The sequence below is a fragment of the Ursus maritimus genome, unplaced genomic scaffold, assembly GCF_017311325.1.
Source record: "Ursus maritimus isolate PB19 unplaced genomic scaffold, ASM1731132v1 scaffold_21, whole genome shotgun sequence".
In the NCBI taxonomy this organism is placed as follows: Eukaryota; Metazoa; Chordata; class Mammalia; order Carnivora; family Ursidae; genus Ursus; species Ursus maritimus.
In genome coordinates this window covers 1,379,249-1,406,205 of record NW_024424564.1, presented here as the reverse complement: position 1 = coordinate 1,406,205, position 26,957 = coordinate 1,379,249, and the positions used below count along the sequence as shown (strand labels likewise).

Sequence of the window (26,957 nt, the reverse complement as noted above, 5' to 3'; positions counted from 1 at the left end):
TCTAGCCAGGCTCCTCTGAGGCTTGTCTGACCCAGCCTCCAACATAATCCTTTACTTCTTACAGATACAAGGGATAAAGCAGCACTACATGACCACATCCAAATGGCTGTCTTCCGAGATGGGAGTATCTTCTCTTTCAGCCATGTCACAGCCCAGAGTAGGAGAAGGCTGCATCCCTGCGAGATAAGAATGCCAGATTCCTCATTGACCCATAAGTTCATATACCGGGGCATCAGATGAGGGAGATGGAATCAGGGAATCAGTGATTTCGGAAGTGTGGGGCATGGCTCTCTTACCTCCCAAAGTTTGCAGTCCTCGTGGGGAGGCAGGCATTCCTTCCGGAAGATAAACCCCCCTGTGTGGTAGCTACTGCCTTCTGTCCATCTCTGCCTGACCATCAGACCCGCACTCCCTCAGAGCCCCTCAGACAGAAGTCCAAGCCTGGATTTTTTTGATAGCTCTTAGATTTCCCTTCACCCTGAAGATAAGATTTTAGAAGCGGGGGCGCGATGTTCCTGGGGGCGCTGGAGGGAATAAAGCAGTGCCATGCATGTTCTTCACTCCCTTTCAGGACGGCAGCGAGGTAGCCCTCCAACTACCCATGGATAAGGATGCAATCTAGTCCGGCTGATAGGAAACCTCTGAGAGTTGAAATTCTCCTTTCTTCACCAGTTCCCGGCCCTTTCCTTCCTGAAGGTTTGAGGCCACAGGAAGACAGCGGCTGAAAAATCAAAAGCTAGTTCCGAAAGTAGGTCCAGGGAAGGTAGAATTGGGGAAGTGTTTGGACCTTGGGGAAAGCTGTTTACAATTTCATCTTTACCTTCAGTCATCCAAAATCACCTCAGTGAGTATGCAGCATGAACAGACACTGTCCCTTCTTGAATTTAGCCAGAAGTGACCAGTACACACCATAGATAAAAAACCAGCGCATAGCAGCTCTGGGGGATGGGAGGAGTTAGGGTCCAGCCCAGCCCAGACCTCCCCGTGTCCAATTTCTCTGTGTCAGCTGTGTCGCTCAGCTGTCCACTTTCCTCCAGCCCTGTCATTTCAGCTCTGACACCAAGGCGAGAGACTGGGAGGTCTACAAATAACGTCTGGGTAGCCGGTGTGAGTACAGAGGGTACTGGGGGGGCTTAGCCCCCAAGGAAGAGGACCAGTCCTCCCCCAGCACCACCAGCAAGAGCCCAGGGGCTCCCTCTTCCCTCCACAGACTGTGGACTGACTTAGGGAATCCCAAACGTAAGTTGCCTCTTCATCCTCTGTCCGTTGCCAGAACTGCTCCCCGCGCTTCCCCAATCTGTGGCCTATTCAGTGTCTTCGTTTCTCTCTTGCCTGTGAGTAGTTAGGGTTTTAGGAGTGAAATTATGACTCCAATCCAGGACAAGAGCTAGGATTGGAGGGTGGGGTGGGGGTGGGGTCAAGGGAATGGAGTAGTAAGGGAAGAAAGGGCTCATATTACTCTGAAAACTTAAAATAGCTGGAGACTGAAGCAGGCTGGGAACTAGGCCCTGGGCCCCCGGGACTCAAGAAAGGGGTAAGGGTGAACAAATGTCCCCAGCCCATCCCTCCAAGCATGCTTCTGGACACACATTAAACCTCTTGAAGAAGGGGATCTGGGCAGGTGTGTGTCACATCGCCCTTGCCCACAGCTTCCCGGGAGTAACAAACGAGGAAACTCCCTAAACCATGCAGCTTCGAGCGCTGTGTTGGGGCTGGAAACTCGGGTTGCCCCTCAGGGCGGGGAAGGATGGGGATCAGTTCGAGGAACCAGTTGGGGAGTTCGTTAGTCTGTTGCGCTTTTCTCTGGACCTCCATGGAATCTTTCTGTCGATAAGCCTGTGAAAGGATTTCTGTTTAACCAAATTTCTCCCGAAGTCTCCCATTCAGGGGCTACCGTACAGCGAGGGACAGGAATTAGGACAGGAAGAATGGCAGTCAGGGATTAGATTTCATAGTGGGGTCCAACCTCTTGCAGGATGACAGAAAAGGAGGTGCTGGAGTCCCCTAAGCCCTCCTTGCCAGCAGAGACTCGGCAAAGTGGGGTGAGTCTGGGCCTGTGACCACCGGGTGTGGGGAGCTGGGAAACCACCGCAGCCCTTGAAGAATGCTTGAATTGATCTCATTTGTATGTGACTCATCTATCGTCAGAATGCTAGCCAGCACCTGCAGCCCCCAATACGTCCTAATCCTGGGGTGTGCCCCTTGCCCACGCTAGAAAAATGTTCAGTTAGCTTCAGCCTTACCTGCTCCAGACAGCATGACAGGTCTTTTAACTTTGGGTTTCCTCCCCTCCCCCATCCCCTTCCTCCCTCAGCTACAGCGGCTGAAGCAGTTATTCAGGAGGGAGTCTCCGGGGACAAAGGAGATGGAGCTTCCCCCAGAGCCCCAGGCCAATGGGGAGGCAGTGGGAGCTGGGGGTGGGCCCATCTACTACATCTATGAGGAAGAGGAAGAGGAAGAGGAGGAGGAAGAAGAGTCACCCCCAGAACCTCCTAAGCTTGTCAATGACAAGCCTCACAAATTCAAAGATCATTTCTTCAAGAAGCCCAAGTTCTGTGACGTCTGTGCCCGGATGATTGTGCGTGAGTCACGAAGGGAAGTGGAGAGAGCGTGATGTTGAATGCAGGAGGGGGTCTGGCTCAGAAGAGGAGCATTTGTACAGCAGGCGGGCTGTGGCAAGAGCTGACTTTAAGAAACCACCATTAGAGGGGCTCCTGAGAGGCTCAGCGTCTGCCTTCGGCTCAGGTCATGATCCCAGCGTCCTGGGATCGAGCCCCACATTGGGCTCCGTGCTCTGCAGGGAGTCTGCTTCTCACTCTCCCTCTCCCTCTGTGATCTCTGTCTCTCAAATAAATAAATAAAATCTTGGAAAGAATACGCTATTAGAGGGGCACCTCGGGGTCTCACTCGGTTGAATATCTGACTTTTGATTTTGGCTGAGGTCCTGATCTCAGGGTGTTGAGTTCGAGCCCCACGTGCGGCTCCATGCTCAGCAGGGAGTCTGCTTGTCCCTCTCCCTCTGCCCCTTCCCCACTTGCGCGCCCTCCATCTCTCTCTCTTCTCTCTCAAATAAATAAATAAATAAATAATCTTTAAAAAACAAAAACAACACTATTAGAAACTGAGAGTGTTGGGTCCGAGGCAGAAAAGGGACCTGAGAGCTAGCGTAGCAGCACTGGTACAGAGGGAAGGGGAGAGCAAGAACCTCACCCAAATGTTCTTCCCTCTCCCAAGTCAACAACAAATTTGGGCTTCGCTGTAAGAACTGCAAAACCAACATCCACGAACACTGTCAGCCCTACGTGGAGATGCAGAGATGCTTCGGCAAGATCGTGAGTAGGCTCTGGGGAGCGAGAAAGCAGAAGGGAGGGGACGTGTTGCCAGCTCCCCCCTTCCAGTCCCTCCCAAGTCATCACATCCATTTCCCTGCTTTTTCTTTCTCAGCCCATCTCTTACTCTAAGAAGGGGTTGCACTCACGGGAGAGATGGGGTTCTGGGCCATACCTTGCTGTCTCTAATGCTTTCTCCCATCCCATCCGACAGCCCCCTGGTTTCCATCGGGCCTATAGCTCCCCACTCTACAGCAACCAGCAGTACGCTTGTGTCAAAGATCTCTGTAAGTGCTCCGTGTGGGACCCGAGGGAAAGGGCAGGCCTGGAGATCGTTCCAGCACCACCTCTAGATTGGGAAGCCAAATTCTGGAACAGAAAGATTCTGTTTCCTATGGTTCTCTCTCAACCTAATATTTTAGCCAACTTGAATACAGAGTCAATATTCCTGTTTTATAGCTGAGGGAGGTAAGATTTAGCAAGGGCTCTGCACAGCTAGCAGGAGACAGAGCCAAGAGAGAAACCTTCATCTGCCTAGCTTCAAAACCTGGGCTCTTCATATGTAAAACTATTTCTAAGCAAGAACAAGGATTCTTGACTGTCCTCATCCTTGTTACAGAGTAATACCAGTCTCAGGGCTAGACCGAGAGCTGTGGGCATCCTGGGCAGATGCATAATTTGGCAACCCTTACAAACAAATTCATTGACAATTGAGTCAACATTCATTTGGAGGAGAGGCTGAACTTTATGAGGAGCGTGGGTGGAAAAAAGAAGAACCCACTGGTGGCAGCACCCCAGCTTGCGCATGCCACTCAGTGGAACAAAACCAACAGTTAAAGGACCACTCTCCTTAGAAGGAGAATAGTGATTGTGAGCATTCCCCAGCTCCCAAGCAGCTTAGTAGCAAAGTTGTCTTTCCAACATCATATAATGCACTGCCTGGAAGGAGTGATGGTAAGTATTTTTCTCCATCACATTACATTTCCAGTGATGTTTTTAGAGCTCTTTATAGATTGATGACCTAGATATGCCCAGCTGACCCTACGCTAATTCTACACACACACACACACACACACACACACACACACACACACACACATCTACTCAATCCCACCTCTCCCTCACTTAGAAGGTCTGTCTTTCCTCCAGGTCTTTCTCTGCTCCCCCAGTAATGGCTTCTTTCTTTTTCCCATTCCCACCAGCTGCTGCCAATCACAATGATCCTGTGTTTGAAACCCTGCGCACTGGAGTGATCATGGCAAACAAGGAACGGAAGAAGGGCCAGGCAGATAAGAAAAATGTGAGCACCATATTTTCCTCCTGAGGTCCCTCCGAGAGATTCCATGGAGCAGCAGGTCCTGTCTCCTCTCTGGAAAGCTGACAAAAGCTGGGGATTCTCTTCCCCTAAAATCGCACAGACACATTTTTGTGTGCAGTATTAGAGGGCCTCAGGTTGAGAACTCCTGTCATAGCATGTATTTTCTTCAGAAACTCCCTTCTGGAATTGTCAGATTAAGCTCCACTGAAGGCTAGGTCCCAGGCCGCCAGCATTGCTGGACAACAGAGGCAAGAGCCATACTTTTGGATTTGGGGAAGCAAACCTATCATGCCAAGTAATCAGAATTCTAGAGCCATGAACGTTCCATGAATATCATCTGGTCTGACTCATTTATCCTATAGATGAGGAAACTGAGGCACCAGACTAGTGGCCAAAAGTAACTTCATTTCCTTTTGTAATAAGCTTACTAGATTGGTAATGCCATAGACTTGCATTCAGTTTGGCAAAGAATTTGTTAGCATATCGTTATATCTTTCTGGACAGCTAGGATGGACTGATATGATAACAGTTAGATGGAGTCCTAAAATTGGAGTCCTAAAACTGTGCCCAAAGGATCCAGGTCCTTTAGGGAGTGTCTAGCTAGAGGGAGATTTCTGATACCTTATAACATGATTTGGTCCTCGGTCCTCACCTATAGAGATTTTTCTCACTGATGCAAATGAAAATACAAATGGTATTATCCCTTAAGTTTGTGGGAAACCTAGGAGGGAAAACTTATACACTGAACAGTATATTGAAATATCTTACAGACTAGAAGAAAAGCCCAAACCTAATAATTTGAAATTTTGTAAGGAAAAATGTACATGTCTGTTCTTGAATCAAAAAAATCAACCACACAAAAATAGAACTAGGGATTGGCCTCAGAGTAGTTGATATGGAGGTTGAGTGCAAAGTAGAGATTTCTGTAGAATGAACTGTGATTTACAAGGCCCTAGCAATGTGATTTGACTGCTTCCGGAAAGGCAAGCACACTCAGGTTCTATTCTCTTAAAGGAATTATAAAAACTGTGCTACCCATTTTTCTCTTACACACTAGGGTATTTTTAAGAACAGACATAGTAAAAATCCTGGAATCGGCATCATGGGGGAGGGGGTGATTTGAAGGGACTAATTAGGGAAGAAAAGACGGGAGGGACTTACCAGCTATCCTCAGATCTTTAAGGGGACTATGTTTGTTCTGTATTGCTCCAGAGGCCAAATCAGGACCAATTACTAAAAGTTACAGGGAGACCGACTAGGTTTAATTTAGGGAATTATGCTCAAATGGCATGGGCTTACTTTGTAAGGTAGTGAGCTCCTTGTCATTAGCTACATTCAAGGACAATGTGGATGGTCCACCTGCCAGGATGTTTTACAGGAAGCTCAGGCATTAGGCTGATGGTTGAACTATGTATTTCCTCCAAGGCTTCTTCCAACCCTGAGATCCTATTATTCTGTAGTTGGCTGGCCTGGCTGGAGAGCCAGAGTAAGCATGGGGTTCCCAAGAGAGCATCTTCCTAACTCTGGTACCCCCTCCAGCCTCTAGCAGCCATGATGGAAGAAGAGCCAGAGTCTGCCAGATCAGAGGAAGGCAAACCCCAGGATGGTGAGTGTCACCCGCCTCCATCCCTAGAGATAGAGTAGGGTCAGGGGCTCGGCCGTGGTAGGGGATGGAGGGCCAAAGGGCATGCCAGGTTTGGAGATCAAAGAGGATCTGCAACCGAAGAGTAAAAGAATGAGGGCTACCCTCCAGAAGCTAGAGACAACTTGTCGGTGTTTCCCATCCCAGGAAACCCTGACGGGAATAAGAAGGCTGAAAAGAAGACACCTGATGACAAAGTGAGACTCCTTTCTCCCTGCAGGGACCCCAGTCCTCTCCCCAACCCAGGTCTGACACAACTCATGCCTCAGCAGAAGCTCACCCTTACTCCATGGGTTCCCATCAGCCTTAACCTGCCTTCTCCACCACCTCACACGCACGGGTGCGTGCATGCACGCGTGCAACAGAATCCTCTTAGTTCAGGGACCTGGAAGAGAGTTGTAATGCAGTGTGTCTGGAGAATGCCCCTGCCTTGGACTCCTGCCCCTCAATGTGGGACAGAGGAGCCCAGAGACTCATCACCTCCTTTCATCCCCAGCACAAGCAGCCTGGCTTCCAGCAGTCTCATTACTTTGTGGCTCTCTATCGGTTCAAAGCCCTGGAGAAGGATGATCTGGATTTCCCGTGAGAGGCCTTACTGGGATGGGGCTGTACCAGGAGTGGAGAGGGGAGAGCCTAGCTCCTATGGGAAAGGAAAAAGGGGTACTCAGGGCTTGGAGCCTGTTGGGGCTGGACCTGGGCCAGATAGGTAAGTAAGCCCCCTAAATCTCAGAGGCCCCTCCCTTCCTCTCCCAGGCCTGGAGAGAAGATCACAGTCATTGATGACTCCAATGAGGAGTGGTGGCGGGTAAGAGAAATGACTGAGGCTAGGGTGGGACATTGGACTCTGAGACTGAGAAGCTGAATTTCCCTACCATCTCCTCTAGGGGAAAATAGGGGAGAAGGTTGGATTTTTCCCTCCAAACTTCATCATTCGGGTCCGGTCTGGAGAGCGTGTGCACCGCGTGACCAGATCCTTCGTGGGAAACCGAGAAATAGGGCAGATCACTCTCAAGAAGGACCAGGTCAGGGCGCCTGGGTGGCGCAGTGGGTTTAGCAACCGCCTCTAGGTTTCTGCTCAGGCCGTGATCTCAGGGTGGGAAGACTGAGCCCTGCGTGGACTCTCTGCTTAGGGTGGAGTCACCTGAGATTCCTTCTCCCTCTCCCTCTGCCCCTCCTGTTCATGCTCTCTCTCTCTCTCTCAAATAAATAAAGTCTTTTAAAAATAAAATTAGAGAAAGAGGACCAGGTAGCTCTGGTGCCCCAATCCAATCCCAACCGCAAGGTCCCTCAGCAAACCATACTCCTTGCAGATCTTAACCCATTAATGGGGCTAGGTTAGGCCTCCATAAATCCGAGCCCCCCCTGCTCTCCTCTTCTACCTTTTCCCTTGATCCCTCTCCTCCCTAAACCTTTAATCCTCCACTCAGATCGTGGTCCAGAAAGGAGATGAAGCCGGCGGCTACGTCAAGGTCTACACCGGCCGCAAGGTGGGGCTGTTCCCCACCGACTTCCTGGAGGAGATTTAGGCGTGCAGCGCCTGCTGACGGGAGATACCCATGCCCCATTCTGGGCAGGCCCAGTGGAGGTTGGGGAGGAAAGGGGCGAAAGCAGCTATGCCGGGTGGGGGAGGGGTGGGAAGGCCCGCGGCGCATGACGGGGCTTCCGGGAAGGGACTGGTTCCCTCCCTCCTGCCCCGGCCTCGGGCCTTGGATGCCTGGTGGGCAGAGCAGCCTCACCTGCAACTCCTCAGACCCAGCCCTTGAGAGCTGGAAAAACAGGAGCGCGTCTCCACTAGGAGGCGCCCCGGGGGTGTGGGAGGCGAACTGTCGAACGCTGCGAATGTATTAAAGTTTTGAAAAAAGGTAGAAAAGTTTGTTCTTTAACTGCGGGCCGAGTAGAGGGCCCATGAAGCGGCGGCGAATCCTCCCCAGCTGTGTCACCTCACTACCATCGGGCAACCCGACATCCACCTGGGCTGAGCCTGGTGGGAGGTGGGGAGACAGGTGCGTCCGCCAGGCGAGGCCTCTGTTGTCAGTGAAGAAAGAGGAGCCTGACTGGAGTTACCCCCCCGCGCCCCGGAGGCTAGAAGGACCTGGCACCAGGGTAGGTCCCCCTAGGTCTGGGCGATTTAGCCGCGGGCAGCCCCCCTTACATTTCGAAACCTGGCTCAGTGCCGAGCTAGGCCGCCAGGGGGCGATGCAAGATCTCGGTTGGAGAGCGAGGGACGGGGCGGGGGAAGGGGGGGCGGAAGGAGAGAACCTGAGACACCGTGCCGGAGACCCTGGGCCTGGGAGGGGGTGGGGTGCGTGCCGTCTCCATGGCAACACTTCCTCAAGTCCTCTGGGAACGAAGCAAGCGAGGCCGGGGGGCCTAACCCCTCCCGCGCGGCCCCCGCCCCAGCCCTTTGCGACAGGTACCGAGTGAGAGGGCGCCGGGCAGACAGCAAACCTGCTCACGCGGAGAGCCCCCCTGCGGCGCGCCGTATGCAAATGTTATTGTTTGCATATGCAAATATGCAAATGCGCCGGCCCCGGTCAGGGTGGCAGGTGGCGGGGAGCGGGAAGGTGTGGGGAAGGGAGCTGAAGGATACGAGGAGTTTGGGGACCTGGGAGCGGACCAGTGAGAGGCAGCCTGGGGTGGTCCCTGGAGTAGGGCAAGCCGAGGGTCTGGAGCTTGATGGCGGATGGGGGAGGGTCAGCCCCGCCAGTCAGGAGATTCTCTTCTGCCCGTTGTCTGCCAGGCCTGAGGTTGGCACCGCCTAGCAAGGTTGGCAGCGGGAGCCCGGGCACCATCTGCTGCTGGCGGGGGGAGGGCAGAGGCTCAGCTGGGCTGGGGAAGAGAAGGGCCCGGGACGGACGCGCCCCCCTTCCTTCCAGAAGGCTAAGGTGTGGAGGGGGTAGGGAAGCACACTCAATGCCGAACAGGGTTCGGTTTCCCGTTCCCTTTGCCCTTGACTGTCCCGGACGCCTGGGGGCGGCGGCGGGGACATAAAGGAAGACTCAGCCCCCCTGTAATCACGCTTCGGCTGGAATAGGAGAGGATCACCGGCAGCCCCCCTCCACCACCACACACAAATCCAGCCTTTTGCCCCCATCCCTCCTCGGGATACGCCTACCAAGAAAGGCGTGGTGGGCGGGGTGGGGGGGTGGTCGGAGGCCCCGTGCGGGGATGCTAGGACTCGGGTCACATCTCTTCATCAAGAGATCTGAGGGACTCAAAACCAGAGCCCCTGAGATCCTCGAGAGGGCCCCCCCACAATGCAGAAGCAAAACCAATTTACTGGCTCATTGGGCGGCGATGCTGGTGTGGGGGTGCCGAGAAGCAGCGAGAGCTGCTGTTCTCCCCCCCTACACTCGGGGGGCACCCCCCTCCCCCGCCTCGCGGAGCCGGCAGCTGTCCCTAATTAGAGCGGCGGTTTAATTGGATTTATCAGCAGTTAATAGGAAATTAAGCAAAGGGCCCGAGAGAGGGAGGGCGGGAGGAGCGGGGAGGCCGGCTGTGCTGATCTCCAAGGACTGGTGCTTGGGGTGCCAGGGGTGGGGACACACGCCCAGTATCGAGATTGAGCCCCATGATCAACGCCCTCCCCCCAGTACTTGCCCTCCGGTTGAGCCTAGTTCTGCCAGCGGAGAGCAGGAGCGACAGCGACCCTGTGTGAGCCCCCAAACGCCCCTCACTCCCACAAACGGCCACCCAGGTGATGGATGATGTTGCCACATGCAGCAAAGGTCATAAGTCTGGGCCAAGGAACTGACTGAATTGAAAACAGACTGGAGGAGGGGCCAGGTTACCCGGGTCCAGGACACAACCCACATGCTACCCCTCTGCGGTGCCCCCTCCGCTCTTAGCAAAGAAAGTACCCCTTACAGGTGTGAAGATTGGGCAGCACCGGGGAATGAGGGGGAACACAGAGTGACCGTCTCTTTCACATCTGCCTCATGGCTGTGTGGGGAATCCTGGCAGTCCTTGTGCAGCCACCAACGTCCCTCTGTGGCTCCCCACCCCTCCCCAAGTGCTGGGGTTGGGACCAGCTGGCTCGGCTGTTGTCAGAGTGGCCCAAGGTCTGCACCACACACTCCGGGAGCCAAGGAAGGAAGCTAGCAGGCAGTCAAGCAGGGGAGCAGGGTCCACAGCCGCAGGCAGCTCCTGTCACTAAGACCTCATTATGTGGCTAGGCTAACAGGCCTGCTTCTAGGACCCCAGCAACCTCTCCGCCACACTCTACCACCAGAGGGCACAGACAGCAGCTCCTGGATGTGTGTGGGTGCGAACCTCTGAATGTGTGGGGGTTGGTGGGGGTCCCTCTCTGTCCCTGGAGATTATGGGTGTCTGTGCCTCTGGTGTATAGTGTGTGTGTGTGCCTGTGTCCCAAGTGTGGGAGGTGTGTATATCAGAGCATGAGGTGTTAGTGAAAGTTGGTATGTGTGCCCCTGGTGTGTGTCTGTGCCCTTAAGTATGTACTGGTCCCCATTCTGCTCCCCCCTCTATAATTTTTGTCTGGCTTAGCCCCTGAGTGTCTAGGTGTGCATACGCGCTTTGGCGTGTCTATGTGTCTGTGCTATCCGCACGCCTGGGTGTGCCCCGAGTGTGGGCATTTCCGCGTGTCTCTGCCTGCACGACTGTGTATGTGTTAGAATCAGGAAGAGCCGCCGGTGAGTGTGTGTTGCTCTGGCGTCTCTGCCTGCAGGTGTGTGTACCTCCGTGACAGTGCGGGGGCGTGTGCCTGCGTGTGAGCCGCGCGACAGCGCGTATTCGAATGACAGTGTGACGCACGCGCGCTCCTGTGCTCTTGTGTGTGTGTGTGTGTGTGTGTGTGTGTGCGCGCGCGCGCGCGCGCGAGCGCGAGCGCCTGGGTGAGTCTCCCGCACCCGCCCCTTCCTCTCCCTATTTCTATTCCTCTCTCCTCTCCGGGCGGGCTTGGCTCCGCCGTCCGCATCATCTCCATCCATTATTGAAGAAACAGCCGCGTCCGCTCCAATCACATCAACACCCCCCGCCCCCCTCCGTTCCGCTCATCCCGCAGCCCCTGTGGGTGCTGGGGAGGGGGGAGCCGCGGCGCGGCGGGGGCGCCGGGCAGGAGCGGGCTCATGACCCCGTGCCCCGAGCCGGGCCAGGCTCCGGGACGCCGGGGTCCCCGGCGGAGAGCGCTTTGCATAAACAGATGGCGCGGGCGTCTTTGTCTCGCTCGTTCGCTCGCCGCGCGGCTCCCAGCTCCGCGGCTGTCTGGCTGATGCAATCATGATCATCTCTCGGAGCCTCGGGACCCGGCGCCCTTAATAGCTGCAGAGGGGGTCAGGGGCTGCGGGGCTCCCGAGCAGATGCCGGGCACTGTGTCTTTCCTCCCGGGCGCCCCCTCCACGCCCCACAGCTGCAGAGGGAAGACCGAGTCCGTGCCGAGGTGACGGGCATGTGGAGGTGACCGGGAAGTGGACCCCAGGCAGTGCCCTGGGGTGTCCCCAGGCTGTCTCGTTGGGCTGCTGCAGCCCCCCAGGGGCAGCAAGCTGGAGAATAGGAATAGAACTGAGGGATGGGAGGGGGGAGAAAGAGATAAAGACAGAGACAGACAGGCATTTTTGCAAAGAGAGACACAGAGGGTAGAGAGATGTAGAGGGAAGGAGAGACAAACACAGACACAGAAACAGATGCAGAGGGACAAAGCCTGGTAGAGAGAGCTGCAGAGGGAGAGACAGACAGACACAGACACAGCCAGAATGATAAGGAACAGAGAGACACAGACATACACAGAGACAGACACAGAGAGACAGGTAGACAGACAGATAGGGCCGGAAGAAGAAGGAAGCAGAAAGAAGGGCAGCCAGCGACTGGGGCAGGCAGGGGCAGAGGGCAGTGGACAGTCTTAGGGCAGAGACCGAGCCCCGGGCGTCTGGAGCCCACCAGCCCCGCGAGAGGGACCAGCCTGACAGCTGGCGACGTGGGAGATCCCTCGTCCCTTCTCCGCTCTGGCCCCCGGCCCCACCTCAAACCAGAAGAGGGGAAGCTGCGGGATCCAGTGCCTTAGCGGCGGGAGTGGCAGGAGCGGCAGGCGGGGCCTGGACCGACGCTCCAGGCACTGACTTAACCTGCCAGTAACTGTGGGGCGCAGAGCCTGTACGACCCGACAGGGGGCGCCCGAGGCATCTCCCCTAAGAGCTTGGGAGCAGCTCAACCTTCAGGGGGCGCCCGCGCCCACAACCCCAGCAGCCAGCTCGCTCCGCCCAGCCCAGCTGCTTTTGACGAGCCGCGCGGCCAGCCCGCGGATTACCGTCCCGGTGCGATTTAGCGTTCAGAATCTGGTCCCCACGGGACCCCCGCACGCCCCAGGCCACGCCTAATCCGCAGCTAATGACTTCTGCCGTCCCTCACGCGTCTCGGTCAGCGTGGCCTGAGTCTTTCTGATGGGAAAGTGCGGGAAGGTGGGGAGAGATGGGATCCGGAACTCACGGAGTTCTGTGTCGCAGCTCGGCCCCAGAGATCATGATCCAGAGATGGGTGGGGGCTTAGAAGTAGGATCTCAGACAAGGAGTCAGGGACTGGCACCAGAAATGGGTGCAGGGTCAAGGAGCCCTGGAGAGGCCAGAGCAGAAGCAATAACGTAATAAGGCGCTTGGAAAGTGGGGCCACAGGCCGAAGGCAGGAGGAACAGCCGTGGCTTTAGGAAAGGAGCGGGGCGGTGAGTTCGGAACGCGCCAGACCCTGGTCACCAAAAGTCACAAGAAATGGTACAAGAGCCCGGGCGAGGACCCGAGAAGAAAAGGTGCGCGGCACGGGGGCCAGACGTCCCTGTGTGCGTCCTGGCGCCCCAGCTGTGCCATGCAGAGCCAGATGTGCAGCCCAGATGTGCAGCCCCTGGAGCTCGAGCTCTGGGATTGATTTTTAGTCCCGGAGACTGGCGGGCTGGGGGGCACAAGTGACAGGACATTCCTTTCCCGGGCCTGGTCCCGGAGGTGCGGGTGCTCAGGGAGGGCCGGGCTCTGCGCTGTTCCAGGTTCTGACATCCCGTCAGTCCCCCTCCTCCGCCCCCCCACACACATTGCAGCGAGTCTCTGTCTCTTTGTTCTCGCCGTGTCTCTGACACTTTATCTCATTATCCGCCGGAGGGAGGCGGAGAGCCTGGGACCCTGCAGCCTAATTACAGCCGCGCTTGTCAGAGCAGGGGGCGGGGGGGAGGTATCAGCGCCGGGAGAGGGAGGGGGGCCCCAGGAAGGGTAGCTTCCTTTCCTGTATACCACCCTCCCCAGGAGGCCCCGTGGTGGGTGCACAACTCAACCCTGTCCATGCCACCACGGGGCTCTGGACCAGAGAAGTGGGGGAGCCCTGCAGATTCGTCTGCGGGGTGGGAGGGAGGAGGATGGGAAGGTGGAAGTTAGCATGGCAGTGGGGAGAGGTGGTTAGGACTAGGCTCCTGGGTCCCTAGGACCCCGATTCCGCAAAGACGGTGGCAGCGAGCTGTCCCACCCCAGCAGCACAGCCGACTTCTAAGTTGCAGAAAGGGAGGCAATTGCTCCACACGTCTGTCTGTGTCTTGTTCTCTTTCCTCCTTCACCGTCTTTTCTGTCTTTCCTTGACTACTTCCCTTACCCGTTCCCTTCCTCTCTATCACAGCCAGAAATAGAGACCCTCCTTGGGTGGCTCCGACTTCATCCCAATGGGAGGTAGGCAGAGCAAGCAAGTCTATCAAAACCCCAAACTTGGACAACTGACTTATTCTCTCCTGAGCCAGGTTTAAAATACACCCGGCTCCCCTGACCTCTAAACACTAGTCCAAGCCAACCACAACACAACTTGGAGAACTACCCAGGACTAGAGAAGCTGGGGCTGCTTTAGTGCTGCGGGTCTGTCTGTCCCCCTCCTCTTCCCACTACACCGTGTAGGGAAACAGAACTGGGGCCTTTGGGAATCTGCCAGCTCCCTGGGGATCTGTTAGCTCTAGGGCTGTCTGGGAAGTGCTTCAGATGCCCTCATGGTCCCACCCGTGGACACTCCACCCCTGCACTTTGCTTGCAAGTCTCTCTGACTACCCATCTGGTGGTGAGTTCCTCCTCCCACCTCTGGGTCCCCCCCTCAATCAGTCTTTTGGTCAAAGCCTGTGTTGCCTCTCTCTCAGACCAGTTCAAAGCCCCAGGTATGATGGTGTCCCCTGGACCAGGGTGCGACCATCGGGAGGAGTGCAGGAGCAGAAAACCCTCTGCTTCCCGACACTTCTCCAGCTCTGAGCTGGGAACTGCAGGAGGAAGAGATGAAGGGGGGTGGGGTGAGCCTCCTGAAGCGGCCCCGCTGGGCCGGGCTGGGCCGGGCTGGGCTGACCCCTCCCCAGTCAGGGGCGGGACCCCAGGAGGAGCCAGGGAGCAGAGCCGCTGGGGAGCATCAGACGGGGGAGAGTCGCTATGGCAGGAACGAATCCCGGGGCCCGCTTCTACAGGCAGATCAAGAGACATCCCGCGGTGAGTTCGGTCCCCAGAGCCACTGTGCCTAACTCCTAATTCTCTCGCTTCCCTGGCGGCCCCCAAATCTCCCAGTACCCTGCCTCTTGCCCAGTTCTCCCAAGGCTCCTAATCTTTCCCCAGCATGCCCTCAGTCTATCCCTGCAGTATGCCCCGTGTCCCTTGAATCCACCTGGGACCCGCTCTCTGTGGGATGAGGGAGACGAAGGCTGGAAATGTAGTGTGGGAGGTTCCAGGTCCTCTCTCCCAGACGGGAGGGAGTGCCAGACCCGGGTTGGGGTGGGGGCGGGGGCGGATGCTGGCGAGAAGATTGTAAAGCGCGCTCGGGACCGCGGGGAGGGGCTGACCCCTCAAAGTGCCCTCCGTCTTCTCCACAGCTCATCCCGATGATCGGCTTCATTGGCCTGGGGATGGGCAGCGCCGCGCTGTACTTGCTGAGACTCGCCCTGCGCAGCCCCGACGTCTGGTAAAGGCCGGGTCTGGGACGCAAGCAGGGGCCTGGGTGAGGCGAGGCTAGGATAGGAACGCAGGGGCCTCTCAGGAACGGTGCGGATGGGTGGACTTAGCAGGGGTCCCCAGGCATCGCACCTGCGTCTGCACGGCAACTCCAGACTGGAGCCCCCTCCTGACCCGGGTGGCCCTGGCCTTCCCTCCCACCGGTCCGACCGACCACTCACTCCTCGGGGCCCCAGACTCGACCCGCTTTGGGCTGCGGCACCCGCACCGCTCCCGGCTCGGTTGCCATGGCGACGTGCTCGGCCCGCCGGCGGCCTTCGGGTACCTCCACCTCCCCGCCTGAGTGCTGGGGGTGTGGCCGGGTAAGCTGCTAGGGGCGCCTTTGGGTCTAGCGTGGCGCGGAGACTCGCAGCCCCACCGAGGGCGGCGGGCTTGGGGAGTGGGGGCTCTCCGGCCGCGCGGGGAGCACCTCTGGCGTTATCCGAATTGCAGGCACATCACTGAAACCCCAGCCCCTCAGGATCTCTGCCTCATTCCCGCCGCTCTGCTCTGGGGGGTGAACTTAGGGTGGCGAGGAGCGGGCGGGAGGCCCTGGGCTGGGTTGTCAGTCTATCACCTGGCCCCATACTGACAGTGGTGACAGCCTTCCTGTTTCACTTGTCAGCACCTGCTAACTTGCCCCCACCCCTGTCAGTCTCTGGGAAACAGCTCCCCCCAGGATAGGAAGGGGGTTCTGGGGGGGTGGCAGAGACCCTGTGTGTCACTTTAGGCTCCAGGGTCCTAGCTTCCAGGAAACCCTCACCTTCCCCCCCTCCCTCTCTGTAGCTGGGACAGAAAGAACAACCCAGAGCCCTGGAACCGCCTGAGCCCCAATGACCAATACAAGGTACTTCCTCCATCCGTTCATCTTGGTCCCAGGACTAGCCTCCCCACCCCCAGGCCACGAAGGAAGGTCTGGGGCACTGAGCGCCCCTTTCCCTCCCATAGTTTCTTGCAGTTTCCACTGACTATAAGAAGCTGAAGAAGGACCGGCCGGACTTCTGAGCTGGCTGGGGTGCCAGCGAGAAGTAAACCACCGTCAGCCAGCCGACTCATTTCTTCCACTCTCTGCCCCTGCCCCCAGGGCGCCACTCTAGCCACTCCGTCCAGCTGCTGCTTACACAGGCTTGGTTCCCACAGGAGGGGAGACGGCTCCCCACCCCCTTCCCTTGCTCCCGCAGCGGAAGCGCCTCTGACCCTCAGCTTGAGTCCCACGCGGGGGGAGGAGTCAGGAGGGCAGGCAGTGTGTTGACCCAAAAGGCTCAAACCAGCCCCTCTACCCGGGCCTTGCAGGGTGCGGCTCAGGCTACGTGTTGAGCGTGGCCAACGTGAGCCAAGAGCAAGCGGAGGCCTCTCAGTGCCAAGTGACGTGGCGGGCCCCACATTAGCCCAGGCTCCCGGCGCCAGCGCAGGGGCGGTGCTGCTCTGGCTCGACGGGGCTCGTCGCCTGCCGCCCAGCCTGCCCTGGGTGAGGCAACTTCGCCCGGGGAAGCGCAGCGAGCTCCTTCCTGTGCCCAAGCCCATGGCTTCCCGAGCCAACAGGCATCCCCTTTGGCAGCCTTGCACCTGGGCCTCCCCCTGCCATTCTGCCCCTCCCTGGCTCCCCTCAGTCCCCTGGGATCAAACAGAAGCAGCAGTGGGCAAAATACAATTTCATTTAACAAATTGAATTTGCTGCGCCTGCTAATCACGTCTGGTGTCGGCTCTGATCAGAGACAGAGAAAGGAGGCTGGGGGGGGGGGCTTGGGGGGGGGGGAGGGAAGGGAGGCACGCGTGGAGGGAGACAAGTCACCACCTGGCCCAGGGGACCCCTCCCACAGTAAAAGGAGAGCTCAAGGCAGGTTAGCATTTTATTAGATAAAAACAGAAAGGTGGGTGCCTACCCACCCCTTCCTCTGGCTCACAAGGGCAACTCCCCTCCCTTCAAGTAAGAGCGAGGAGTCTGTAACACTAAGATAATGGGAGGGTTCAGGGCAGAAAGCCCCAGGCCCCCTCCTCCTCCTAAGTCTAGTTACAAAAAGAAATCTTCTCAGCTACAAAGTCCAGGATATAGCTGGTCTTTTCCTAAGTAAGAGCCCTTCCCTCCTCCAGCAAAAAACTGAAAGACAGTCGCTGCCCTCCGTTGGTCCGGCAGACAGAAGAGGAACTTCTGTCGGTGGGCCTCATTTCCTAAGGGCCCTCAGCGCTCATCAAAACCAGGCATGGGGAAGGCCCTGGCAAACTGCTCCACCCGTTGCCTGAGGTCAGCCAGCCGATGACTTGTTTCTGGGTCCTTGAGCAGGAAGGATTTGAAATCCTGGAGTTTGGCTAGAGGGGGATGAGGAAAAAAGCAGTCAGAACTCTATCAAAGGCAGTCCCATCAGCTGGGGGAGGGCCGGGTGGCGAGTGGCTGGCTCAGCCGGGGTCTGGCCCGCTCACCAGTCTTGCTCTTCACCGCCAAGCCGATGCTGACACCTTCATCTATGAAGTCCACAACTCTCCGGAAGTCATCCTCGCGGAACTGTCGAGAGGTCAGGGCTGGGGCCCCTGGGAGGGAGGCAGAAGAGGATTAGCACAGTCCGAGCCCCCCTGGCAGCCATCCTTCCTTCCCCAGACCCCCCAGGTCTCACCGAGCCGCAGGCCCCCAGGTGTGATGGCACTTCGGTCTCCAGGACAGGTGTTCTTGTTGGCTGTGATGGACACCAGTTCCAGCACCCGCTCAGCCCGAGCTCCATCCAGGCCCTTGGGCCGCAGATCCACGAGCACTAGGTGGTTGTCGGTGCCACCTGAGGGGAGGGACAGTCAGCAGGCAGGGGTGAGTGCTAGGCCTTTGTCTGAGGCTACAGACTCTCACCCACCCCCCGGCTCACCAGACACGAGCGAGTAGCCTCGCTCTAGCAGGGCATCAGCCATGGCCCGAGCATTCTTCAGAACCTGCAGGGCGTACTCCCGGAACATGGGGGTGCAGGCCTGGAAATGAGACAGTAGCACCTGTGACCCCAAGCGCCACCCCTTCAGCCCTTCCCCCTCTAGCACAGTTGCGACTCCAGCCTTGACCCCACCCAGACACTTCCCTTCTGTCAGCTCCGATTCACTCATCAAGGAGCAGGGTCTCGGGCCCCAGGCCAGTGCCCCCCACAAGAGTCGGCTCCCCAACCTGCTTTAGGGCCACAGCCACGGCAGCAATGGCATGGTTGTGGGGCCCCCCCTGCAGGGATGGGAACACGGCAAAGTTGATTCGGTCCTCAAATGTGTACGGGATCTCCCGGCCAGTCTTGGGGTCCACAGCCCGAGTCCCCTTCCGGTAGAAGATGAGTCCAGACCTACGTGGGAAGTGGGTGATCAGAATCTAAGTTGAGAAGCAAGGACGAGGGGTTGGGAAAGCAGGGGAAGCTGGCTGGCCTAGGCCCCCTGTGCTCTCGGAGTCTAGGAGTCTACCTCAGTTGGGCTGGCGTGCAGGACTCCAGTGGTCAAGGAGCGCAGCCCTTCGGTCCCACCCCCAAACCCCCCAGCAGGGATCTGCCACCACGGGCAAGACAAAAGGAGAGTCATCACAGACGGGGCAGAAGTCTTCAGGGTTTCAGGTGGGAACAAACCCCCCTCAGTTGCTGCCCAACAATGCCCCTGGAATAGGGCGTGAAGGCAGAGAAAGACAAGGCCTGACCTCAGGGGAGCCTGACCTGGCCCCTCGAAGGGTCTTGTGAGTGGTGGTGGTGACAACATCCGCATGCTTGAAAGGTGAGGGGATCACCTTGGCAGCCACCAGGCCACTGATGTGGGCCATGTCTGCCAGTAGGTGTGCCCTGACTTCATCACACACCTGGGCAGGTACAGAGACAGGCCTTAGCCCAGGGAGGGCCCCCCTTCCAAAGTATCCCCACCACCCCCTGGGAAGTGGCCGGCACGCCAGCCTCCACACACCTCTCTCATGCGGGCGTAGTCAATGAGGCGCGCGTAGGCACTGGTACCAGCAATAATGAGCCGCGGGCGGAAGAGCCGCGCAGTCAGCGCCAGCTGGTCGTAGTCGATGAGGCCGGTTTTAGGCTGGGTGGACAAACGAAAAGCTGAGGCCCTGAGACAGCAGCAGGGCAGCTCACTCTCCTCTTTGACCCAGGAGGCTGCCCAGGACTCCAGCCCGCACCATCCCCAGGAGAGGGCCACCAGGGCCCCAGCACTCACATTGAGCTTATAGGGCATGGACTCAAAGAAGATGGACGTGGCTGAGACCCGCTTGACATCAGACATGTAGCCGTGAGTCAGACTGGGAACAGGTGAGAGAGATGAGAGAGCTTCAGAAACGAGTCTCAGACTTCACCACACCCTGCCTGCCTGGCGCCAAAGGCCGCGGTCCCTGGAACGCCGCTCCTAGAATGCAGGACCCTCCCTGCCTGGCACGCTCCGTGGTGAGCACTGGTGACTGGGGTCTTCTCGTCCCCATCCGCAGCCTTGCAGGGCAGGGCACACGGAGGTGTTCAGTAACAACTCTTCTCCCATGCCCGTCCTGCCCTCCAAACCCACACCCACCCCATCCATACTCACTGGCCCCCATCGGGCAAGTCCAGCCCCATGATTCGGTCATGGGGCTGCAGGAGGGCCGTGTAGGCGGCCAGATTAGCCGGCGAGCCCGAGTACGGCTGCACATTGACTCCCCACTGCGCGGGATCCAGGTCGAAGGCCTCTAAGGCCCTGCGCTGACACAGCAGCTCAACTTCATCCACTACCTCTGTGCCTCCGTAGTACCTGCCACGAGATGGGGGCGCTCAGGGCGCAAGAAGGGCTCCAGTATCCCCTGCAACCAGCGGCAAAGGGCTGGGAAGGCCACGCCTCTCTACACACTGGGAGGGTACAGGCGGGTGTCCCCCAGGGAGCACCATCCCTGAGGCTGCCTTCCAGCTCTCTGGTACCCAGCCCTCACCTCTTGCCAGGATAACCCTCCGAGTACTTGTTGTTCAGACAGGACCCCAGGGCCTCCAGCGCAGCTCGGCTGCAGAAGTTCTGGGGTGAGGGGGGAGTGGGGGAGGTTAATGTCAGAAGGTATTGAGCCCCTTTCCCTGGAGCCCCCCATAGCCGCTTCCTGCCAGAGCCCCAGGCTGCGGGGAGGAGCTGGGCTCTACAGAAAGCTGTTCGTTCATTCAGCGTTCCTTGTCAGGCCCGAAGAAAGGCCAGAGGAAGCATCCTGAGAAACAGCTGCCATGATAGGTGTCCCCAGCAAGGCCAGCTGTCCACTCAAACCTGTGCTTCCAGGCTCCTCTTTCCTCTTGGGAGGGGGAAGGGACCAGACTAGATTACAGGGGCCCTGGACAGCTTTGGAAGCTCTCTAAAGTCCCCATCCCATAATCCAGACTGGCCCTGCCTTTTCTTCAGAGGACAATAAGAAGAGAAGGAGATAAGGCCCAGCAGGAAGGCCCTGAGTCTGAAAGGGAAATCTGGAGGAACAGAAGTACGATGACCTGTTACTTCCCGCACCCACTGTGGCCCATGCCTGGCCGCTCTCCCCAAGCCCCACCTCTGAGGCAATGAGCTCCAGGCCACGACACTGCCTGTCCTTCTCCCTCTGCAGCAGCTCCCACATCTCAGGGTCACTGTCTGACAGACTCTCCTGGCCTGTCCAGCCCCTGGTTGCTTCTCCAGTCTGGGTCTGGGCCACCTCACTGTGCTGGCACCGGATGGCCATCCTGACCAGCTGACCACATCTCTGCAGAGGCTAGGAGAGGAAAAACCAGAGTCAAATAAAAAGCATCCAAATAGTCTCCCAACAACCCTCAGCCATGCTTATCAGGCTTTCTGGCTCCAAACCTAGCAGCCAGTGGTCCAGCCAGCCTTTTCCAATTCTCACCACCCCCACCTCCACCTTCAAATGCCAGCTCCAGAGCCAAGGTTGAGATCAATGTCCAGGGGGTGGTTCTGATTTGGTCCATTTACCTCACCTCAGAATTCCCTCTACCTCGACCCATGAACCACTCTGCAAAGCCACAGGGCAAAGTTTGTCCTCTAGAAGCCTATGTCTCTGGAGCTCAGGGGCAGTCCACTGAGGTTCCAGAACCTCCCCAACCCACAGGAACAAAAGGGTCTTCCTGCAGGGCCAACATGGCAGTGGGGGGGGGGGTTGGAAGCTGAGCTGGCAAGGATTCAGGCAATATGCTGTAGAGGTAGTTTCCACAGCAATGGAGGTGGCAGAGACCTTTAACAGTCTCTGGAGAAAGGCAGATGGTGGTGGTGGGGGGAGCCTGTTGGCAGGGAAGCCAAAACCCACATCCTGCCCTCCGGGCCCCCCACTCTTCCTATGTCCGTCCAGCCCACAGAGCCCAGGGACGCCTGATGTAAGCAGTGGGGCCGGGTTGCATCATCTGCAGGCTCGGAGCTGGCAGGAAAGACTCGGCTCACCGGTCCAGTCCAGGAAACCCGCTCGTTCACAGGGTCCACGGGGCATCTGGTGCAGTTCTCCCCCTAATGCCACGTGAAATGGGTGGTCGCTGGCCCTGGGGCGTCTGGTTGCCGGAATGGGGAGGGACCCCAAGTGCTCCACGGGCACTGGGGGTAAGGGGTTCTCAAGGATTCCCTAGTTGCAAGTCCGCTCCCCGAAGACCAAAACCACGTGCGTGGAAAAGCCGGGAGAACCCCAGAGTTTGTGAATGGGCACTGAGGTAGGAGGGGAGCTCGCTTTCTATTGGTCACCCAGTCTCCGAAGCCCCATTCTTACCCGAGTCGCCCAGAGCAAAGAGAAGGGCAGCATCGCAACCCGAGGTCGCCGGAGGTCCAGCCACCAACCCTGGCCGGTGGAAGGGAAGGGTAGGAAGAAGACTGATACGAGAGCGCGTGCGCGAGAACGGCCCGAGAAACCACCGGATTAAAGGGAGGGACCTACGCATGCGTGCGGTGGCCCTTTTATGGTCTCTTGGGAATTGTAGTTTCCCGCCCCCTTCCGCTTCAGTTCCCCATCTGTAGACCCTGGTCAAAGCCTCTTGCTTGAAAGAAAAGAGATCCAGTGCTGCACCACCTCCTCATTGTCCTGAAGCTTAGTGTTTTTTTTTTTTTTCTCCCTGTTGTCCAAACAACAGCCTCTTATTGGGTGCCTACTAAATACCTAGCATTATTAGGCTCTTTGAAAATATAAAGGCTCCTCTTGGAGCTAGAGAGCCCTGGTGCATTGGAAAGCCCCCTGGCTTAGAAGGGTGAGACCTGAGTTCAAGTTCCACCTCTGGGTAAGACTAGCCAATTCGCCTCTCGGGCCCTCAGTTTCCTCACTCGTAATTCAAAAATAACATGTAGTGAGGATTACGTGAGACTTTCTACGTAAACATGCTCTGGGATGGATCACCCTCCCCTCATCCCCTGACCTGCTTCCTCCAAAGTTATCTCCTTCTTCTGCGACGTTCCGGAGCTGCATGAGCTGCCCCCTTCCTGTTGTTGCACTTGTTTAATTTTGCCACCTGTTCACCTCTTGCTGCTTCAGCAGTCCGTGAGCTCTCTTTATATCCCTGGGGCTCTAGATCCTTGGAACCGGACAGGATCTTCCTTTTAACCTGACTTCGTCTGGACTCATCCTTTGGGAGAGGGACTCACTAACCCCTCTAGAAATAGGTCCCCAAACCTCAGTATCAGAATTGGCTGGGAAATGTAATATACGAGTGTGAGGCTTCTCTTCAGAGGTTCTAGGTCAATGGATCTTAATGAGTAGACATTTGCCCACTCATGGCGACAGTGAAACCTCTCCTCAGTGATTCTAATAAGCAGTGATTTTGAGAACCGTTGCCTTACTTAGCAAAATTACACATTCATTCATTCATTCATTCATTCACTCATTCAACAGACATGTTGAGTTCCTACTCTGTGCCAGAGATGGCCTAGCGTTGGAGATATAAGAATAGATCACTGACTTCTGGGACATCAAGAGTTGAACAGGTAACAAAATGCAACAAGTGCGGTTACGGGCAGGGGCAGCTCAGGTCCCAGAGGTCCGAATGTCCCAAGGGGGAGGGGTGGGGGAGGGGGGAGGGGATGGCTGTAGAGGAGGCAGTCTGTGAGTCAAAGGAAGAGGAAAAGGACAATCCATCACAAAACATGTTCACATGCAAAGTCTCATTTAATCTCCAGGACATGCTATTTTGTTATTACCTGACGAGTGAGGAAACTGAGGCCCAGGTGGGCTAACTTGCTAATTCCAAACATTACCACTTGGCTCTCATACCAGGCCTCAGAAGTCCTGGCTTAGCTCTAACCTCCTTCCCTCCCACTCAAGCCTCATGTGTTCTCAGGTCTTTCCAGCAATAGGCCCTCTGTTAGGGTTCTCCTTCCTCCAGTCTCTGACCAAGGACCACCTCTCACCTCCCTCTTCCTTTCAGCTTGATCTTGTTATTCAGCCACCCACCCATCCACCCATCCATCCATCCATCCATCCATGATTTATTTTCCCCTCAAGGACTTTTCACTCCCAGGGATGTCTAGGTCAGACTCACCTCTGCCTCAGTTTCCTGCGGGAACCAGTGGGCAATTCTCTGGAGAGTTCTGCACTCTCCCAGTCGGTATCTTGGCCCAGGACTCAAGCAGAAGTAGCAGAAGAGGAGGTGTCGAGGTGTCCTTCTGTGCCTCAGCTTGTCCCTACCCCCTCCTTCGCCCCAGTCAGGGGTCCCCAGGGGAGGGGGGCGGCTGAGCTTGAGAACTGCTAATGAAGCCGCAGCCAATTAACGCCCGGGCCAGAGTTGGGGGCGGATAAAATTAGCAGCGGCGGCGGCAGGAGGGAGCTGGAGGCGGGGGTGGGGAGGGTGGGCAGCTGGCTGAAGGGGGCCTTGTTTGCAGGCGGCGAGCGGCGGCGACGCGGCCCGGCTCTCCAAACCCGCGCTTGTCCCTTCCCCCACCCCCTCGTCTCTGGCCTCCCTCCCTCTCTCAGCCGTCTGCAAACTCAGCGCCCACGAAATTAGGAAGGAAAAGGAAGATCGATGACTCCAGATGCCGCAAACACCGTTCCCCCTCCCCCCCACCTGCCGCCTCCCGCCAGCCCTCGGAGCTTAGCAGGTTGTCAGCGCTCTGCCTACGCTGTCCCTGCAACTCCATCCCATTTCAGGGCCTTCTACCTCCTCCCCCAAGTCGTCTCAAACAGTCCGCTGGTAGACCCCTTTCAGGTCTCCTCCCCACTCGATCTGCCGCAGCTTCACGTCGCCCGCCTCTGGGAGAATATCCCCCACCTCGGCCAGAGCGCCTACCGTGAGGGTCCCCCTCGGCTCTCTCTGATCGGTCTTGGATGACCTCCAAGGTCCTAGCTCCGTCAATAGTTGCCTCAGTTTCCACGAGCCGCCGAGGGAGGAGGCCCTGGCCCGGTTTCTGCCACCCTTAAACCCATACCACCACCCCTCTTCCCTACAAAGGTCTCTCACACAGACACGTATTGGATTTCACTTTATTTTGTTCCCTTTCCCGTCTGTTTTGGCGTAGAAAAAATGTCACCAAGAGGAAGCAGCCGGAAAGGGGCAGGTGGAGCAGGACTGCAGGGATGGGAGGGAGGCGGGCAGAGGGCAGGGGCCCAGTGGATCGCCTAGGCCCAGGAGTTGTGCTACCCTAATTAGGGTTTGGGGAAAGGCGGACAGGCATACCGGCAGGCAGAAGGGGTTGGGGATAGGCCGCAATTTATAGGCCTCACAGTCTTTACGTGGGGACAGGGTGGAACAGGAGGACAAGCGCCTGGGGGTAAGAAAGAGTGCGACGAGGGTGCCAGGCCAGGCGTCATTAAAGATGCGGACAAAGGGAATGCCCAGCCCAGAGCCTGGGGCATGAGGGGGACCCACTGCAGACGTGAGGGACGCTGGGACCGCCGCCAAGCCCCGCCTATTCTAGGCCTGCGCTCCAGCCTCTGCACTTTGGGAGCTAGCGGAGGGGGCTACCCCCCCCCACACACTGCCTCGTGGGCACTCCCCATAAGGGAAAGGGTGGACCTACGCCGGCTACTGGCTGATGGTCCCCGGGAGGGTTGTTCCTTTCGCCCTCGGAATGGAAGGGGTGCACGTGGCCACTGGAGCTGCGGGGAACAGGGTGGGGTCCCACTTAGGGAGGCCGGGATTTGGAGGGAAGCTTAGGGCCCAGGCGAGGGCGCGGCGCGCTACCCGAAGTAAGGGTGCTCACTCTGGAAGTTATAGTCTGGGCACACCTTCTGCACCAGTTTGTAGTCAAAGCTGAGGAAGGAGACGAAGATGCAGATGACTTTGAAGGGCTTGGCGCAGAGCCAGGCGGCCTGGCTCTGCGTGTGCTCGGTGAAGCACACCTGCGATGGGTCGTACAGGCACGGGCGGTGCTTGCGCGCGCGGTTTGTCTTCTCATACTCCACGTGGCAGTTGAAAGCGCGAGACTCTTTGGCCCCGGGCACTCCCAGCGCGCCCCCGAATGGGCCCGCCAGCGCGCCCCCGAGGGTCCCTCCTAGCCCGGGTCCCGCGGCCGCTATCCCCAGCGGGGGCCCCAGCCCCGGGAGCACCCCTTCCAGGGCCAGCGTAGACTGCAGCGGGTGGGGAGCCGGCCCCGGCAGCCAGACGCCCCCGAACTCGACACGCTTGGAGGGCGGCACGATACTGACGCTGAGGTTGCCCAGGCTAGACGAGTTGTGGCGGAAGTACACGCTGAAGGTGCCGTTCACGTGGTCCACGATCTTGCCGGTCACCAGCAGCGAGAACTTGAGGGTGTGTACCCGGAAGTAGAAGTCCCCCCAGCCAAAGATCTTTTTAGCGCGGGCCGCTTTGATAGACGGCTTCCTCTTGGTGCGCGGCGCAGGCAGCGCCCCCGCCCGGGCCAGGGCTCCGGTGTGGTTAGCCGGCCAGGCCCAGCTCCAGGCGCGGCCGGCGCCGAGGCCGTGGGAAGCCCTCGGCACGGGGAGCTGCTGGCCAGGGGCGCCCCCTCTGGCCGCGGCGGGGCGCAGCTCCAGGTACTGCGGCCTCCCGGACGGTGGTATCTGGGCACTGACGGCCTGTGGACGAAGAAGGAGCAGGAGAGAGACGCTGGGGTTGTGCCTGCCCATCCCAGGGCCCCACCGCCCCGCACCCGGCCCGCCCCTCTCCCCAGCCGCTAGGAGCCCAAAGGGAACTGGGCATCCACAGCAGTGGTTCCGGGAGCGTATACTGGTGCAGGCCTGCGCCCTTTCGACCTCTGTGCTCTCGGCCAAGTCACTGACCAGTGCTCGGTTTCTACACCTGTGAAATGACACTGAGAGTCCTTGTGTTCTCAGAGAACTCCGATGTGAGCTGAGAAAGGAAAAAAAGCCAAAGCCCCTGCGGGTTTGACTGAATAGGGAGTGGAGCTCTGGCCCGGGGCTGCGGCTCCCCTGGCCTGGAACCTGCTTGGTTCCCAGTAATGGTGGACCAGGGAGGAGCTGGACTCGGGCAGGCCAGGCCATGACCGCTGTCAACATCCAGCATCAAGACAGAAGTGAAGACCTCCCAACACCTCCGCGGAGACTAAAGCCCCCACCCAGGCCTCAGCCTCTACTTCCTTGCGGGGAGGGGCCTGCGAAACCCATTGAGCCAAGAGCCCCGAGCGTCTCGGTGCTGTGGGTTGAGGCTCGGGGACTCCGCGGGCAGCCCGCTGCACCTCCGGCACTCCTGCTGTGGGGGAGGCCGCCTAGTGGTCCTTCCCCGGGCTTGGAGGGGGCCGGGGACCGCCCCTGCCCGCCCTCAGCCGTCTCCGCCTGTCTCAGGTGGCGGCCGATCTGGGAGACAGCGCGGGCGCGAGTACAAGATGGATCGAGAGGCGGGAGCGGCGGGGCCAGGCCCGGGCCA

At 58.0% G+C, this 26,957-nt stretch overlaps 4 protein-coding genes across 9 annotated transcripts in view; 2 read left to right on the top strand and 2 right to left on the bottom strand.

Annotated features, from left to right (window-relative positions):
* Positions 1-59: 59 nt before the first annotated feature.
* On the top strand, positions 60-8,154 carry STAC3 (SH3 and cysteine rich domain 3). 6 transcript variants are annotated; one of them, XM_008683878.2, is made up of 14 exons: positions 60-157; positions 572-844; positions 1,038-1,239; positions 1,976-2,042; positions 2,315-2,582; positions 3,235-3,332; positions 3,544-3,616; positions 4,532-4,629; positions 6,187-6,253; positions 6,437-6,486; positions 6,786-6,871; positions 7,043-7,094; positions 7,174-7,311; positions 7,717-8,154. In XM_008683878.2, the coding sequence occupies exons 4-14, from the start codon at positions 1,977-1,979 to the stop codon at positions 7,813-7,815; spliced, it is 1,095 nt and encodes a 364-aa protein (XP_008682100.1). In that variant the 5' UTR covers positions 60-157; positions 572-844; positions 1,038-1,239; position 1,976; the 3' UTR covers positions 7,816-8,154. The 6 variants fall into 6 exon arrangements, with proteins under 6 accessions (XP_008682100.1, XP_008682107.1, XP_008682111.1 ...); XM_008683885.2 differs by having other exon boundaries at positions 78-748; positions 827-844; XM_008683889.2 differs by having other exon boundaries at positions 78-748; positions 1,052-1,239.
* A 6,468-nt stretch (positions 8,155-14,622) lies between these two features.
* On the top strand, positions 14,623-16,895 carry NDUFA4L2 (NDUFA4 mitochondrial complex associated like 2). Its single transcript, XM_008683868.2, has 4 exons — positions 14,623-14,730; positions 15,108-15,196; positions 16,012-16,072; positions 16,174-16,895. Exons 1-4 carry the CDS (start codon positions 14,674-14,676, stop codon positions 16,228-16,230), a joined length of 264 nt encoding a protein of 87 aa, XP_008682090.1. The 5' UTR covers positions 14,623-14,673; the 3' UTR covers positions 16,231-16,895.
* Positions 16,896-17,062: 167 nt separating this feature from the next.
* SHMT2 (serine hydroxymethyltransferase 2) lies at positions 17,063-22,061 on the bottom strand. Its single transcript, XM_008683853.2, has 12 exons — positions 21,905-22,061; positions 20,711-20,908; positions 20,120-20,199; positions 19,744-19,944; positions 19,384-19,465; positions 19,126-19,248; positions 18,885-19,024; positions 18,362-18,527; positions 18,075-18,174; positions 17,835-17,990; positions 17,644-17,751; positions 17,063-17,532 (listed from the first exon to the last, which is right to left on the bottom strand). The coding sequence occupies exons 1-12, from the start codon at positions 21,935-21,937 to the stop codon at positions 17,405-17,407; spliced, it is 1,515 nt and encodes a 504-aa protein (XP_008682075.2). The 5' UTR covers positions 21,938-22,061; the 3' UTR covers positions 17,063-17,404.
* Positions 22,062-24,584: 2,523 nt separating this feature from the next.
* Positions 24,585-26,957, bottom strand: part of NXPH4 (neurexophilin 4) — an 11,257-nt gene continuing 8,884 nt past the window's right edge. The window contains exon 2 of the mRNA XM_040637053.1: positions 24,585-26,149. Coding sequence (XP_040492987.1) covers positions 25,295-26,149 — 855 coding nt within the window. The 3' untranslated portion in view covers positions 24,585-25,294. The remainder of the gene's footprint in view (positions 26,150-26,957) is intronic.

Coding starts and splice junctions, on each gene's coding strand:
- STAC3 (XM_008683878.2), top strand. CDS start 1,977: ATGACAGAAAAGGAGGTGCTGGAGTCCCCTAAGCCCTCCTTGCCAGCA. Junction 6,254..6,436: donor GGAAGGCAAACCCCAGGATG/GTGAGTGTCACC, acceptor TTCCCATCCCAG/GAAACCCTGACGGGAATAAG. Junction 7,095..7,173: donor CCAATGAGGAGTGGTGGCGG/GTAAGAGAAATG, acceptor CATCTCCTCTAG/GGGAAAATAGGGGAGAAGGT.
- NDUFA4L2 (XM_008683868.2), top strand. CDS start 14,674: ATGGCAGGAACGAATCCCGGGGCCCGCTTCTACAGGCAGATCAAGAGA. Junction 15,197..16,011: donor CTGCGCAGCCCCGACGTCTG/GTAAAGGCCGGG, acceptor CCCTCTCTGTAG/CTGGGACAGAAAGAACAACC. Junction 16,073..16,173: donor GCCCCAATGACCAATACAAG/GTACTTCCTCCA, acceptor TCCCTCCCATAG/TTTCTTGCAGTTTCCACTGA.
- SHMT2 (XM_008683853.2), bottom strand. CDS start 21,937: ATGCTGCCCTTCTCTTTGCTCTGGGCGACTCGG. Junction 20,909..21,904: donor CTTTGCTCTGGGCGACTCGG/GTAAGAATGGGG, acceptor TTCCTCTCCTAG/CCTCTGCAGAGATGTGGTCA. Junction 19,249..19,383: donor CCATGCCCTATAAGCTCAAT/GTGAGTGCTGGG, acceptor TTGTCCACCCAG/CCTAAAACCGGCCTCATCGA.